The 17,708-nt window shown below is 33.9% G+C and overlaps 1 protein-coding gene across 1 annotated transcript in view; it reads left to right on the forward strand.

Moving 5' to 3' along the window:
* Positions 1–8,036: 8,036 nt before the first annotated feature.
* Positions 8,037–17,708, forward strand: part of LOC138323328 (3'-5' exoribonuclease HELZ2-like) — a 36,594-nt gene continuing 26,922 nt past the window's right edge. Inside the window, exons 1-12 of the mRNA XM_069267866.1 lie at positions 8,037–8,157; positions 9,425–9,562; positions 9,915–9,942; positions 10,361–10,561; positions 11,254–11,290; positions 11,483–11,604; positions 12,007–12,171; positions 13,004–13,040; positions 13,219–13,442; positions 14,172–14,229; positions 14,788–15,285; positions 15,762–16,343. Coding sequence (XP_069123967.1) covers positions 9,447–9,562; positions 9,915–9,942; positions 10,361–10,561; positions 11,254–11,290; positions 11,483–11,604; positions 12,007–12,171; positions 13,004–13,040; positions 13,219–13,442; positions 14,172–14,229; positions 14,788–15,285; positions 15,762–16,343 — 2,068 coding nt within the window. The 5' untranslated portion in view covers positions 8,037–8,157; positions 9,425–9,446. The remainder of the gene's footprint in view (positions 8,158–9,424; positions 9,563–9,914; positions 9,943–10,360; positions 10,562–11,253; positions 11,291–11,482; positions 11,605–12,006; positions 12,172–13,003; positions 13,041–13,218; positions 13,443–14,171; positions 14,230–14,787; positions 15,286–15,761; positions 16,344–17,708) is intronic.

The following is a 17,708-nucleotide window of genomic DNA, read 5'->3' on the forward strand; positions in this document are numbered from 1 at the left end:
GTACCATTATACTGGTGAATGCAACACGTGTAGCAATGACAGTGTTGGGCAGGGACATGCGACTAGGTGACCAGGCTTGTAGTCCGCCCGATAGGTCATTTTGTATGGCGGCCAGTTAATGTCTATCGCACTCTTAATCGGGCAGCATTACTTCCCATTGACCACATAAAATAATAGATCGTTTAATTGAAAGCAAGCCTTTCAGAGAGGATAAGAAGCATTAATTTATATGTATAGGCAGTACACCAACCGATAATAGTATCAATAATGTCAAAAGGTTACCATAGACAACCCTCACTTCGAACATATCTAAACCAGTAATAATATTTTTGTTTCTCCAAAGAAGAATTAGATCATCCTTTTGGAATATGCGTCCGTCATTTCTGTTACAGAACCAGCACTCGAGGCGTTTTATTGATAATAGGATGTTTCCATATTTGTCGCGCGACCACTAAATGTGTCGTTGGGTGACAAATTTCGCAATTATGATATCGGTAATACCATTTGTTTGCGTGTATTACGTGAACATTCTCAAATAGGCCTCGTCTTAAGGTGATTAGGAAATGAAATATGATTTTAGATTTAAAATTATGGAACTAATTCGACAACACGCAAAATTCTTGTTAAAAAAATAACCCTGCTTGATTAAACAGCAAACCTTGTATCATTTATATTTTTTATAGGTGTATGTGTAACAAAAATAATATGGTCCTGCAGCTAGAATTATGACTGCTGCCCCGTTGTACTATTTTCTCCGCTTTTTGGATATCCAGAATTCGAATTAGTGATATCCAAAATTCTAATTCTTGATATCCAAAAATTAATTATTAATATCCAAAAATATTTTTGATATACAAAAATACAATTTGGGATATTCAGATAACGATTTTTAGATATCCGGAATACGATTTATTTATATCAAATATTCTATTTTTGGATATCCAAAATTCTAAATGATTTATTGATTTCAATAATTCGAATTCTTGATATCTAAAAACGAATTGTTGATATCAAGAATTCGAATCATTGATATCCAAAAATGCCAACCATTTCTTGAAATCCAAAATTCGAATTTTCGATATCAAGAAATACATTTTGGATATCAATAAATAGTTTTCAATTTTGGATATCAAGAAATCGAATTCTTGATATCCAAAATTATCGTTTCAACATTAGTAAAACAAGGGAGAGTTTATTATTTTGTAAAAGAAGAATTTAATTTCTTATATACAAAATTACAATCGTTTCTTGTTATCAACAATTCGAATTTTGGATGTCAATAAATGATTTTTGAATATCCAAAAAAGATTAATTCTTGATATCCAAAAATAACAAACATTTCTTGATATCCCAAATTTGCATTCTTAATATCCAAAATTCGAATTCTTGATATCCAAAAGCGGAGAAAATAGTACAACGGTGCACCATACATGGCACGATCGTTAAAGGCGACTAAATTTAGGATATTATCTAACGCCTCCCTTGACACTAGTCCGCAAAATCTGCCTATATTATTATATATATATGTTAAAAAAGCTTTATAATATAGGCAGATTTAGCGGACGACTACCTTGACATCGCCTCACTTTTGGCCTTCTGGTTTGGATGTTTGTCCCCTGACCAGGTTCTGCTCTTGCTTACCGTTCAGCATAAAGAGAGTGGGACGACTGGTCCGCCCGTTGTTATTATTCTGTCTTTGCATATTACAGAGTTAGCTCCCTTGCGCGTAGGTATCGATTGTTACGTCATTATTTTGTGAGCGCAATTCACGTCGTTTTCTCCGAAACGTATGACGTTACGCTCGCAAACACATGGCGTCACAATCAATACCTACCCGCAAGTTCAGATAACTCTGTAATATGCAAATTAGGAATAATATGACCATGCAGGTGAGGCCATCCTTATTATCGTAAGAAAGAACAAATTATGTATGGAGAGACAACCTAACAGTGTATGTGAAAAATTATCATTTAGAATGTCCACAGTCATGTCTTTTATTCCGGGACTACTGTATGGCTTGTAGCTTTTCATGACGAAATTGACTGTATGGTTCGTTATGAGTATACTGTCGATTCCTAGCGATTTGCTGAATGTGTCGCTTCGAACTTTTTCATCGTATTAGATAGATATACCAGTGTTGTGTATATCATATTAAGACACATTTAATTAATGACACTGTCATTTTCAATTTAAATTCAATTTAATATTAAATTTTAATTACATGTATAACGAATACAAAATAACAACAAACGATGTAAGATATGTCTCAAGGCACTACATAATATGTATATAGCCATATTTTCCTCATTTCAATCTTAGTTTGTATGTAATTCGAATTTTCTACATATACATGTTAATAGCTTAGAACTGTCAATGCATTAAAATGTCAGGGTGGTGGGTATAGTAAGTAAGATACGTGTATATTTTATTATAATGTCAGACATTTAAAACGAAATACTGTACATTACATCAAATGTGTACATACGAAATAAATAAAAAATTCTAGCTTAAGTACATGTACTTCGATGTTGAAACTTTCTTGGAAAATGAAACTATTTTGTTACAATAATATACCGTAATATATAGAAGGTACACCAAAATTTTAAGTTCTTTTACTGTAATTTTTCGGTTTTCATTTTAATTGAAACACATTAATAAAAATGACAAAAAAAATTTAATGACCTCTATCACATGCATGCTGTGTTTTCCAAACAAATTTCTCGCTTCGGCGGTCGCAACATCCGGTATTTATGTAGTGGAGTTCGCCTACTGTGAAGTTTATACATGATGGAAGACTTGCCAATTTGAAACGAGCTCAGTTTTGCGCGGGAAAAAAATCACCTTTCTGGCGGGCCAGTGGTCACTAACTTTAGCTAACAATAGCTAAATAGGGATGATTATTGATATAGTCATTGATTATTAATTAGTTGTTTGTCCGTGGTCCGTTCTGTGGTTCATCGTACTGTAGAGGTCGGTCCCGTCGACTATCTAGTTTCATTTCTAATTGTTCAAACAGAATCCTACTCCATTTCACGCACGGTTCTCTATAGTGCGGGTTGCACCGCTGAGAAACATTGACCTTGTTGACAGATATGTAATTAAATGAGCTCGAGCGGTCTTCTGTCTTCACTAATGGTATCAGTTGGTATATTGATTTGTGTAGTCGGTCGATATTGGATAAGTGTATCGGTTGATTTCCTCATTTGTTTGACATCAATACAGTACTGCTGGGGAAAATCCTCATACAATACAGGGTCCAGGAATCAGCGGAATTTCCTGTGAATGGGGACAAAGCGGAAAATGACTTCGATATCTATCAAGGAAAGGCGCACTGTACGCTACAAATAGCCCTTATCTGGGCACAGAAATGAGGAGCGCTACGCACGATTAGCGTTCGTAATGAAGCCCATAGATGACTCGATATCATTGATATCCATAACTATTTACAGATATGACAAGCCAACAGAAAATAGAAGCTGAAAAAAGGTTTAATATCGCTAATTGCAACTATTTATCGGTTTACAGTTCACCAATGATGTTTTGAGAATTAAAGTGATAATAGAAGTTGAAGATTCTGTTTATCGACGACATATTATCAGCAGTTATCTAACTGCCAAAGACTCTGTGACTCATCGGTTCAAGTTAGTTACTGACTTTCAACCATTATGCTCCATATGGTAACCGATCTGACATACGACAACGCGACAAAAGTGACTAGCCAATGCGATAAAGCGACAACGTGGCAAAATCATACGCCATTTGCGACAGAAATACTCGAATATGGCGTTTTGACGTTCTGATTTTTCCGCATTGTTTCGCATACTACCAAAAGTTACCCAAAACTATCAACATTTAGAGAATTACAATACCTACGTACTTACAATCCACAGGTTTTAATTTTATATAGAAAAGTATAAGTGCTCAAAATGGATTTCGGCAATAACTTGGTACTACAGTGTACCAAAAAATTATTATTATGAGTACATATGGTCAGACCATGAAGGCAGGTTGTGGTCTACAATTTCATTTAACATTTTTTCACTTTTATTAGTAATTGTAAAGTGACTGAACTGCAGATATGCTCTCAACTAATGATCTCAATGACTTCAATGATTTTTTTTTTCACAGCTTAATTCATCAAACCTTATGGTTTTCACAACTTAATTCAAATTACCGAAGAAAAAATGATGGCAACACATAGTATTTTCAAAGTGTTTCTTTTTCGATTTCATCTAGCCAGTCAATATAGCTTTTATTCTGTAATTACAGATCAGTCACAATACAGAGAAATTTTAAAATTACTCTAATGTAAGTGAAGGGAGGTAACCGCAAGTATATGTGATGCTAAAACGTGTAGCGATACATTTCTGAAGTTCCTGTATGGTCTCCCTGTATACATGCAGTGTGGTTTTTGGAGGCTGTGGTAAAATTGGTTCATGTAATTAATACTTAGATATACGATCAAGCCGAATCACTGTCCCGTAATAAGAATTGGATCAGATCAGGTGTCCGTGTCATTATATATACAATGGTATATAATATGCTAACTATTAATACTAGGAAATTTCACAAACTATGGTAATGAATATATATATATATATATATATACATATATATATAGTTATTCAGAGAAGTGTATATATACTAGTCAGAAACTTACACATATATACATGTATAGAATATGTTTCTGATATGAACATCACGAGGACACTGATAGAAGAAATGTAAATTGCTGTATCAACGTTGTGTCCTTTGTTTTCGATATCTCTAAGACAATATCCGTAACTACTGTACATGTAAATTCTAGTTAATAAGTCTTGATTACTTTAATTAGATGTCTCCAATATTTGTTAGCGTTACGATTGTGAATTAGGAATAAGTTGTAGTGATATTTTCATCAGCAAAAAAAAACACTAATTAGTATTCAAAAGTCATCGTTCGATAAAGAATCCTTCGATATCAAATTCTTCTAATTGAGAATATCTTAAGGGTTAAATAATATTCAGTTAACGTCTTATTGAGTTCAACATGTAAAAGCATTCGCACGACACGGTATCGTCTGTCTCCCGCCAGATAATCACTAAGCCATTACCATCAAAATCAAGTTCGTTTCTTACTCGTTAAATCTAAATATAGATATTGCTCAACCGTACGTACATCATAATCAATTGGCAAGACGTCAAGCTGTTGTTATATTCAGCAATATGGAAAAAAAGCAAATGTGTCAACTTCAAATTCTCTCTGCACGCCTATATGGATTATGTAAAGAGAGAGAGTTAAAAAGTTAAAATAAGATTAAGTTGTGTGTTACTTTTTTTTTTTTTAATATTAGGCCTAATTAAAAAATACTGTACCATAGTAGTCTAGATCCAGTTTACTTTTATTTTGTGAATTCATGAGCAGCTAAATTTGTATTTGGATTTTAATACGGGGGGAAATATGTTTTTTTTTCATTCTATGGTCAATTAAATTTTCTGATAAGGGTCTATAGCTCTATGCACAACCAGAAACATATAATCAGAGATTTTAAATTTCCGATATAGCCTAATACAGTATGTTTCAGGCATAATTAGTGGTCGGGCACCTGTGATCGAGTTGCTAATTAGACTACGCGATTTAAATTGGTCGTATATTGTGTCTGTTGTATCATTGCGTATTGATACACATATGTGATGCCGTAATGATAACATTACAGTTGATTCCGGAAAAACAAGTAAGCACATGTCATACTTTATTTGTTAAAGTGCCCGTCTCTGTTACAGAAAAAGCAAGGTTGCGCTGTATGTGCTAGCAGCCAATCAAAATCCACCAAGCGTTGACTTCGCGGGAGTTGCTGGTTAATATAAAATGAGAAATAAAAATAAAACACAAACAACAATATTATGAATTTTTTATTGTGCATGTGATAAAATTATCAAACACTTGAAGTATATTCAAACAATTAATTTACATGTAATGGCTTGTTCAACCGAAGTAAATATGAAATAATTACCATAAATGTAAGTATATTTTTACTCACAAACGACTTCGATTCGAAATATGTATATACCGGCCGAAATCTCGAGACTGATCAATGTGTAAAAGTTTACATTTCTACTTGTATGGGGATTACTGAGGGGGATTCACCTACTGTGCAACATGCGTAAGAGACAAACACATCACTATTTATAGGTAAAGCTTTTCATATATACAATTTTCTTAATGACACGAAATGACCATCATTCTGAAATCGAAACATAAGGTGGTTACCGTGCGTCATATTCTGTAATTACAGATCAGTACACAATACAGAGAAATTTTAAAATTACTCTAATGTAAGTGAAGGGAGGTAACCGCAAGTATATGTGATGCTAAAACGTGTAGCGATACATTTCTGAAGTTCCTGTATGGCCTCCCTGTATACATGCAGTGTGATTTTTGGAGGCTGTGGTAAAATTGGTTCATGTAATTAATACTTAGATATACGATCAAGCCGAATCACTGTCCCGTAATAAGAATTGGATCAGATCAGGTGTCCGTGTCATTATATATACAATGGTATATAATATGCTAACTATTAATACTAGGAAATTTCACAAACTATGGTAATGAATATATATTATATATATATACATATATATATAGTTATTCAGAGAAGTGTATATATACTAGTCAGAAACTTACACATATATACATGTATAGAATATGTTTCTGATATGAACATCACGAGGACACTGATAGAAGAAATGTAAATTGCTGTATCAACGTTGTGTCCTTTGTTTTCGATATCTCTAAGACAATATCCGTAACTACTGTACATGTAAATTCTAGTTAATAAGTCTTGATTACTTTAATTAGATGTCTCCAATATTTGTTAGCGTTACGATTGTGAATTAGGAATAAGTTGTAGTGATATTTTCATCAGCAAAAAAAAAACACTAATTAGTATTCAAAAGTCATCGTTCGATAAAGAATCCTTCGATATCAAATTCTTCTAATTGAGAATATCTTAAGGGTTAAATAATATTCAGTTAACGTCTTATTGAGTTCAACATGTAAAAGCATTCGCACGACACGGTATCGTCTGTCTCCCGCCAGATAATCACTAAGCCATTACCATCAAAATCAAGTTCGTTTCTTACTCGTTAAATCTAAATATAGATATTGCTCAACCGTACATCATAATCATGGCAAGACGTTAATTTCAGCAATATGGAAAAAAAGCAAATGTGTCAACTTCAAATTCTCTCTGCACGCCTATATGGATTATGTAAAGAGAGAGAGAGAGAGAGAGTTAAAAAGTTAAAATAAGAATAAGTTGTGTGTTACTTTATTTTTAATATTAATTATCTAAAAAATACTGTACCATAGTAGTCTAGATCCAGTTTACTTTTATTTTGTGAATTCATGAGCAGCTAAATTTGTATTTGGATTTTAATACGGGGAGAAATATGTTTTTTTTTCATTCTATGGTCAATTCAATTTTCTGATAAGGGTCTATAGCTCTATGCACAACCAGAAACATATAATCAGAGATTTTAAATTTCCGATATAATACAGTATGTTTCAGGCATAATTAGTGGTCGGGCACCTGTGATCGAGTTGCTAATTAGACTACGCGATTTAAATTGGTCGTATATTGTGTCTGTTGTATCATTGCGTATTGATACACATATGTGATGCCGTAATGATAACATTACAGTTGATTCCGGAAAAACAAGTAAGCACATGTCATACTTTATTTGTTAAAGTGCCCGTCTCTGTTACAGAAAAAGCAAGGTTGCGCTGTATGTGCTAGCAGCCAATCAAAATCCACCAAGCGTTGACTTCGCGGGAGTTGCTGGTTAATATAAAATGAGAAATAAAAATAAAACACAAACAACAATATTATGAATTTTTTATTGTGCATGTGATAAAATTATCAAACACTTGAAGTATATTCAAACAATTAATTTACATGTAATGGCTTGTTCAACCGAAGTAAATATGAAATAATTACCATAAATGTAAGTATATTTTTACTCACAAACGACTTCGATTCGAAATATGTATATACCGGCCGAAATCTCGAGACTGATCAATGTGTAAAAGTTTACATTTCTACTTGTATGGGGATTACTGAGGGGGATTCACCTACTGTGCAACATGCGTAAGAGACAAACACATCACTATTTATAGGTAAAGCTTTTCATATATACAATTTTCTTAATGACACGAAATGACTATCATTCTGAAATCGAAACATAAGGTGGTTACCGTGCGTCAATGACACGGAAACGCTCTGTGCACACACTCATGCAGTTGCCACTGTTTTCTGCAAACTGTCTGTAATCTTGTGATTAGTGTTCATGTTTAAGCAATTTTACGTCCAATAAAATTAATTTAGATTTATCCATTTCCGTTACCAATGAACTGGTCGCCTGACACTCGACTTCAAATGGTCGTTTTTGTACAGCATGTTTATTTCGGTCACTTCAGTTCATAAACCATTTCGTCCCTGCTTATTTTTAAACGAAATTTACACCGTTTTCTAAATTTCACAGACTACAGCAATATATCTGGCATTATCGATATCTCATATACCTAACTTTCTTGTAAAATGCAAGGCAACTTTTAAAGTAGGTCATTTATTTATGTGTAAACAACCTCCACATTCTCAACAAGATATGGAAACGACTATAAGATGTTTTTTTATATATATTTTTATACAAGACAACCTTCTTAATCTGTTATCTCAAACTAACATTAAGATAAAAGACAGTTACTTTGTCTTATCATGTACTTTTAGATGCATTCAGAACTATTGTGCTGACTAGTGTTAATTTTTGGCATGTCATGTTGCACCTTTTGTGCTTCATTTGTCATCCGTTAAAATATCTCTATCACTGTGACAAGATGACCAATTGGTAGACATACCATAACATCAACCTCTAATAAGTGGACGAGAGGATGGTGTGACATCCTACAATAGGCAACCAATTAAGTCCCTCGTATAGTAATATTGATATAAGGTATTCACATTGGGTGTCCATGTATGAGGACGAAAAATATTCAGCTACATGCATTTGTGATCAATATACCTCCCATCCTGTTACCATTATAGTTTAGAATGTAACACATTCTGGAAAAAAATACAGAGGTGGAGATATTGACAAAGCAATTGTAACAGGAGAGGAGAAAATGTAGTGGTCAGACCGAAATTCGAATCTGGACCTCTGAACACCTAAGACAAACGTTCTACCGCTTATTATGAGTTACCTGATCAGCGATGAATGACCCAGCCCAATCCTGCTACACAATGTTCCCAGACTTTAGAAATGAATAGATTAAAGACTAAAGAGGCAGGAGGAAGAGAGGATCATCTAATCATATGTTCTATCGAAACAGAGGATGAATGTATTATAAGTAGATTAAAATTTAACTCAGATTATCTTTGTTTTATAAGGAGGGGGTTTTGATCCATAGCCATGGATCTACCCTGGTCAGATGGGGTGTATACCAGCGATGTCCCTCGAGATTTTGAGGAGATGCGGATGAGGGAAGAAAGGAAAGAACGGATAGGACAATACTGGAACTTGCTAGTGTAAGTGTATAAGTATAGCATACATATCTTTTATTATTGATCGTAAAATGCAAAGAACAAAAGGTTTGTGATAATTATAACTTGTCTTCAAAATTTAAGTGAAAAGAGGCTGAAAACCAAGAGTTATATACAATTTGTATTTAATACTCTGTTCTTTACTGACATTAATCAACAACAAAATGAAAGTTTTTGATGTCTTTTTAATTAATTAATTTGAAATTAAAAACAAACATATGTATATATTTATGATTACTACATGTATTATTACTATGTAAGATATCACACAAAATGAAACTTAGTTTAATTGTTCGTTGTCTGATCATGATTTTGTCATTCTTCCTTCTGATTACAGAGCTGACCAGGAACCAAAAGTTAGCAAGGTTTGTAATATGCTGATTCTAGCTATGAAGATAGCAACATTTATATATTAGAAATATGTAACCTTTGTATCTAAAAAAAAAGATACCTACTTCAATGCCATATGATCCTGAAATTTAGAAAAAATAATGTATAAATCTAGTAGTCCTTGGGATGTTACAGTGTGTAGAAGATATTATTGACTACCTTGTTATTTAACAGTAATTGGTCAGTGGCTGTAGGGGTATTGTATTTATTACTGACCAATTTTACCAATGAATCAGAGTTTAGTAGCTGCTTCAAATATAAAAACAGAAGCAGTCAAATTTGCAGATTGACTGCTTGCTTTTATTGAACTAGGAAGGTATATACACTTGTCAAATGAGTTGCTCTTTCATCCACAAAAAATTTCCATGTTAACAGTTTTTTTTACCTTTTCAGCAAACCCTTTTGATGTTAATGCAGGATTTGAAAGATGAAGGAAACACAGTATTTAAAGAAAGTCACTATGATGTGGCCTGGATGCATTATCGTAATGCTTTATTTATTGGAAGGATACTAGAAACACGTTTTTATCATGATGTGGACAAAGAATTTGTGTCAACTCTCTTCTCTAATCGAGCTTTCTGCTGTCTTAAAAAGGTAAGTTGAGTTCTGGTAAGTTCTGGTGACCTGGTTGTGTGAAAGAATGACTTTCAATGAGTTTTAGTATGATATATATGGTTGACCTATTATAAGTTTCATAACTTCATAATTTGGTATATATGTCAACCTAGTAGGTAAGAAAGCACACCATTGATATTTCTACATTTGATGTACATTTAAGAAAGAAAGAAACCTTGTCTGGGCTCTTAATTTTAACACGATTAATAATTGACCCTTAAGTTTAATATTTTGACCCTCAGGAATTTGCTTTGACCCTCAGGATTTTACAGCCAAGGGTCACTGAATCTTGAGATTTTGATCCTACTGGATGCCCTGATGATGACATATTAATCTGTTACGTAAACATGCATATGCCATTCAATCTTTGAGATGCATTATAATGTCATGATTCACATGTAAAAGACTCTCAAGTTAATGTAATAAGGAATACAATGCTGATGTCAGAAGCATCTTATATGGTTAAGCGTTGTTAAATCCATGGGATAGGGGCGTTTATATAGCTTCAATTTCTTCACAGTGAGGGGAACATCAATAACTGCCTGGAGTACACAAAGATGGAGACAAACAGACCTTCATTTGTTTTTTTTCTTTTGCTGAATTTTCTTGTTTAAATGTTTTACCATACATAGATTAATATGAAAGTGCATATAACCTGTTTATTTTTTCAGGAAATGTACAACGAAGCTATCCATGATTGTGAAAAAGGTATGTTATAATATAGGAAGAAAAAAAACTAGTGTAGATTTCTAACCTAATACAAAATAACATTAGATTAAAAAAAAATAATTTCATCATTATAATTATGTTTTTCTGTATTTAGGTGAATTAATTAAATAAAAAGAAAAACACACAGTAAAAAAAAATTTTCATTTTCTTTTTTCATGTTTTCCATTTTAGCAATTGATATATTCAGCTCCAACATTAAAGCCTACTACAGACAAGTACAAGCTCTGAAGGCACAAAACAGAATTGCAGAAGCCCTCAAGATAGCACAGCAGGGTCACCTTAAACAACCTAATGTATGTACTGTTTAACACTATCTTATCTGTCTAGTTTCATATTGTCATCAGGATAAAGGGCTATATTTAGCAACACAGGGTTTCCTTTCAAGTTCATTGTTAACGAAATATGAAAGTAAAGCTGTTATAGTTACCTAAAAGTATGATGAAAGATCTCAAAATAGCAATGTGATTACTGTAAATTTCCAGTTGAAGGGGAATTCCCTTTTGCCTAGCAGCTGTGTATACACACTAGGGAATACCTGGGAATTCCCCTTTAAAAGTCACAATATATTCAAGCTTACTTTGCATTTTGATAACTGATATAGATGAATTATGCTTATTAATATTCAAATTGCCTTTGTTGGATACCATGCATGATGGCAGTAACTTAATAGTGAATTCATATGGATACTGTTGCAGATATTTAGAGAAATAATTGAAGAGCTTTCTGATGCCTTGGAAATTGAAACCACATCTAAGCAAAAGGCATCTACAGCTAATGTGTCTATTAGACATGCTCAAGCAGAGGCTGCTAACCAACCTGATGCTGATTGGTTAATTGGAACAAATATTCATGTTAATGAGGTAAGGGAGCTAATTCTGATTAGAATATTGTAGCAGTAAAGGATCAATATTGTTTAAAGATGCTCCACCGCTGACAAATGGAATTTTTTCACTATCAAAAACAGGAGCAGATGATTAAGTTTTTTTTTTTCAGTTACAAAAGTTACTTACTTTACACAATAATTAATTACCACCATTGAAAAGTTTGAGCTTCTAACTTTACTTCAACATAAATATATTCAAAATTAATTGCATCCTGTATAAATTTCATAGCACTTCCGTTGCACTATGTCCTATATGGAAGGAAGTACTGATTGTGCATACACCAAAAGCACAAAATAAGTTAGTTCATATCATTTTTTTGTGTTAATTAGACATATATATACACAATTAAACACCAATTATTGTTCAAATGATGAGTATCATTTATGCTCTGTCGGCGGTGGAGCATCTTTGATTTTAAGCACTTAATCTGGAACTATGTAAGGAGTATTATTAATATAAAATATTTCATTATGCCATTTATTTTCTATTTATGAACTGCTACATATACAGGTTCACATGTTGTGGGACATTTACCTTTTAAGCTACATGACCCAAAGTTGTCTCCATGTCAAAAAGTGGAATTATGGATACCTTTCCCAATCTTATCATCTTATACAAATACAAAGTTGATTAAAGTGTAATTCTTGGTTGGGGTAGTGTACATTGCTATATGGGTCTTCCCCTCACAGGGGATATGCCCAATTGTTTGAGTTGATGTTGAGCATATGACTGTAAACTGAATGTATCTTTAATATTACCAAAATCAATGCTTTGTTTTGTGTTTAATATTTTGTTTTTACCTTTCTAGAATACATCAAAACCAAAGGTCATGAAGAAAAGCTCAGGTAAGTTTTCCAATGTTTATTTATCAAATGCAAGTGCAAATCATGTGCATAATAAATAATCCTTGTGTCTGTTTAGATGTATAGATCTGCATTGATGATATATATATATAAATTATTTTAATTCGAAACATAACAACAACAGACTTAGGTATAACTTTAAATGTTTGAATTGTTTCAGGAAAATCAAAGCAGCCGAAGAAAATTAAACAAGTGATGAACTTGCCAAGGAACGGTCACACATTTTCTGATTCGGAGAGTGAGGAAGGAAGCAGTAGTGATGGAAGTAGCCTAAACGAGGATGAAAAGTTTGCTAGTAATTTTCTCAGTGTGCGTAAAACCAACCTCAGTGCGCCAGGTCCTAACATAATTAAACTTCCTACAGCGGGGTCTTCTATCAAACAGGTTTGTTATTTTGTAAAATACTAAATGTATCTTCACAAAAAAATAAGATCCAATCATTCCTCAAAAAGGAATGTGTAGATTGCAATCTGCATTTCTGCTCAATGTTTGTTAACTTGTGTATTTTAAAGATGCTCCACCGCCGACAGAGCATAAATGATATTCATCATTTGAAAAATAATTTGTGTTTAATAGTGTGCGTATATATGCCTAATTAACACAAAAAATAATATAAAATAATTTATTTCGCCTTTGGTTCATGCACAATCAGTACTTCATTCCATATAAGATATAGTGCCACAGAATTTTTTCGGGATGCAATTAATTATTATTTATATTATTAACTTGAAGTAAAATTAGATGCTCAAACTTTTCAATGGTGGTAATGATGTTAGATAAGTAACTTTTGTAGCTGAGGAAAAATACTAAATCGTCTGCTCCTGTTTTTGATAGAGAAAAAATTCCATTTGTCAGCGGTGGAGCATCTTTAACATAAAGTTGTAACTCAACACAAAATTGAGATATTAAGATCTTTTATGCAGTTAAAGGCATTAAAGTGATCATACATTTTAATAAAGTAGGTTTAATATTTGACTTGTGATGTAATAGAGAACCATTTTGGTTTAATTCGACACTTGTTATGATATTAGTCCTAGATTTACCAAATAAAATGCATGTACTGAAGGAAAACTCAAGATTATTATTCTTTTCTATTCTAATGTATTTATTCAGGAAACTTCTCCAAAAGCAAAACTGAGCGATGGGATGGGACTGGATACATTCTCTGCTGGTATGTATCTCAATTATGGATCTTCTCATCAAACAAATCCATTTGTATGTCAGACACCTGGCAAGTTTTTCCCTTATGAATTGGCTGGTGTGTTATGAAAACTTGTTATTTGACAGATTTTAATTAATGATTTCCTTAACATTAAATGATAAATAGTTCACTTGGAATGTCATCTTATGTACAAGAAACAGGTACATGAAACAGGATATAGGATCTAGCACCATAGACAAATTTAATATTTTACATGTTTTTGTAAACAATGTCTGCTATACTCTAAGTTGTTAGGAACTGAAGTCATAGTTGTACATGAAGTGATAAGGCAAACGTTTTCATTGTTTTTCAACTGATCTTGCAAGAGCAAGCAATATACCAGTAGTTCGTCTTCTAAACCATATGCTAGAAATTTTGTCTGAGCATGATTGTGTGAGGGAAGAATCTTTCAAAATTAAAGTGATTTGTAGAATACATGTGTTATATTTGAGTAAGAAAATGTTTGAAATTGATTTTAGAATCCATGCCTAATTTTGTGTGCATTTTATAAATGTCATAATTTTTCAGGCAAGGTTAAACCAGTTAAGTCAACAACATATAGTGGCCAATCGTCTGCTAGTCCTATACACAAACCACCAAAGAAAATAGTTCCCACTCTAAGTGACGAGGACTTAAATGCTTTATACTTCCCTCTGGAAAATTATGATTTCAAATTGGCATGTTCTCAATGTTTTGTGAAGATTGGAGAGGGTGTGCAAGGCTACGCTTATTACGACTTTAAACACACTTGTGATAAAGACTATCTGATACTGAAGTTAAAGGTGACCATGACAACCAAAAATATCACATGGATAAGAATACGGCCTCGACCAGAACACAAAACACCAAAGATGATTTACCACTACAAGAAGTGCATGCAATTTGCTCAGAACCAGCCTTGTAAGGTAGGGGACGATAGATGTACCTTTCCACACACAAAGGCTGAGATGGATCTTTGGGAGATGGATAAAGATGAACAGTTCAATATCACAGGTTTCATTGGCAAACTTCATGAACTGAAAATCGGTAAGTTGTTTATGGGTAAGGTTGTCTTCCATTTAGTAAAGCTTGATTCATCAGGAAAATATAGACAGGTTGATTATGCTTAATTTGACTAAAGTTGAGAGAGACTAGTTCATGGAAAACAATATAAACTTTTATATTACCATTCATATGAAAGCATCTATAAAGATTTGATGTTCAATGGGCAAAATCATGCACATAGGTTGAAGTCAGTAGGAATAATGTATGCATTGTATCCAGGGTAACAGATTATCAAAGATTTAATTTTGATACTGTTAATTATGAAGGACCAGTTTTGTCAAGTTATACTATATCATGGATAGGAAGCACTTTGTAGTCAACTGTTATTACTTATTAACTTCAGAGTGCAACAATCCAATATTAATATAATATTACTATAAATTGCATTTAAAACTGTTTTTGCATTTCTTAAACTGATTGACATAATCAGAGAATTGAAGTTTTTTGTTTTCTTGCAGACTCCAGCTGGGATTTAGAGACCTTCATTCAAAATAACATAGTTCAGAATGAACCACCACCACCAGCACAGTCCCCTGGTATTCCTGGACTTAACTTCAAATCCAAGAAATCCAAATCTGCAACCCAAGCTGCTAAACAGCAGGAGGCACTGCTGAAACAGCCCCCTGTCAAACAGGAACCAGTAATGAAACCACCCGTGGTGAAACCCCATCCCCAGGAACCTGCCCCAGCTCCCATTGTGAAGATGCCACCTCCTAAAGCTACACCTTTTGAGGCCCCACCTAGTGAGACAAGCCACACGTACACTTCACAGCAATCCGAACCCTCGTACCAACCGAGCGCTCCCTTGCTCCCTAAGCCTCAACATTCCTCTGTCCAGTACTATCCTCATCAACATCTGGTGTCTTCCCCAGTCAGGCCAAACCTAAGCCGACCACCACCACCATTTGGAGATAACCAGGGAAATTTTGCCCCTACAATGAATGTGAACACTAGATTTCCTCCACCAAGAATGCCAGGTCCACAGCAGGCTGGCAACAAATACCAACAGTTCCAACATCCAAGGATGCAGCCTCCACATGGTTAGTGTAATGTATAGGAATTTAAAATGCATAAATGGCTAACAAATACATTTTTTCTACTTAAGCAATGAAATGGAGGGTGCATGTTTACGGTAGTATTATCTGTGTTGTCTGGTGCCCCATTGTTGTCCATCCATGTACTTGTTTGCAAGAATAAAGATAGGGAAATTTGTTTTGGTGCACATATGACTCCAATTAAAGATAACTACATTCAAATTTTGAAATTAATTGTTAAGTGTATTGCAAAAAATGTAAGAATCATAATAGTGTTTTCTAAGTTATAATAATTTTGATAATTAATGGATGCAGGCAAACACAATTATTTTCCATACTTAAATAACTGTAGCTGAAATTGATTATGATTTTTTTTAGCCCACCATCATCAGATGGTGGGCTATTCAAATCGCTTTTTGTCCGTGGTCCATCGTCCGTCCTTCCGTCCGTCCCTCCGTCCGTCCGTCCGTTAACAATTCTTGTTATCGCTATTTCTCAGAAAGTACTGAAGGGATCTGTCTCAAAACTCATATGAAGGTTCCCCTAGGGCCCTATAGTTGTGCATATTGCATTTTGGGATGGATCAGTCAACAAGATGGCCGCAAGGCAGACATCTTGGATTTTGATAGTTAAAGTTTGTTATTGCTATTTCTCAGAAAGTACTGAAGGGATCTGTCTCAAATTTCATATGTAGGTTCCCCTAGGGACCTAGTTATGCATATTGCATTTTGGGACGGATCGGTCAACAAGATGGTCGCCAGGCGGCCATCTTGGATTTTGATAGTGAAGAGTGTTATTCCTATTTCTCAGAAAATGCATAGGGAATATTTCTCAAATTTCATATGTATGTTCCCCTAGGGCCCTTGTTGTGCATATTGCATTTTTGGACCGATCGGTGAACAAGATGGCCGCCAGGCAGCCATCTTGGATTTTGATATCTAAAGTTTGTTATCGCTATTTCACAGAAAGTACTGAAGGGATCTGTCTCAAATTTCATATGTAGGTTCCTGTACGGACCTAGTTGTGCATATTGTGTTTTGGGACAGATCGGTGAACAAGATGGCCGCCAGGCAGCCATCTCGGATTTTGATATTCAAAGTTTGTTATCGCTTTTTCTCAGAAAGTATTCAATGGATCATTTTCAAATTTCACATGAAGGTTCCCCAAGGGCCCTAGATGTGCATATTGCGATTTGGGACCGATCATCAACAAGATGATCGCCAAGGAACCATCTTGGATTTTGATAGTTGAAGTTTGTTACTGCTATTTCTCAGAAAGTACTGAAGCGATCTGTCTGTCTCAAATTTTATGTGAAGTATACGTTTGAAAAAGTTTAGAAAGTAGAGAAAAGATCTATCTTTCCATTGTCAG

Source organism: Argopecten irradians, chromosome 5 (assembly GCF_041381155.1).
Source record: "Argopecten irradians isolate NY chromosome 5, Ai_NY, whole genome shotgun sequence".
Classification (NCBI taxonomy): domain Eukaryota; kingdom Metazoa; phylum Mollusca; class Bivalvia; order Pectinida; family Pectinidae; genus Argopecten; species Argopecten irradians.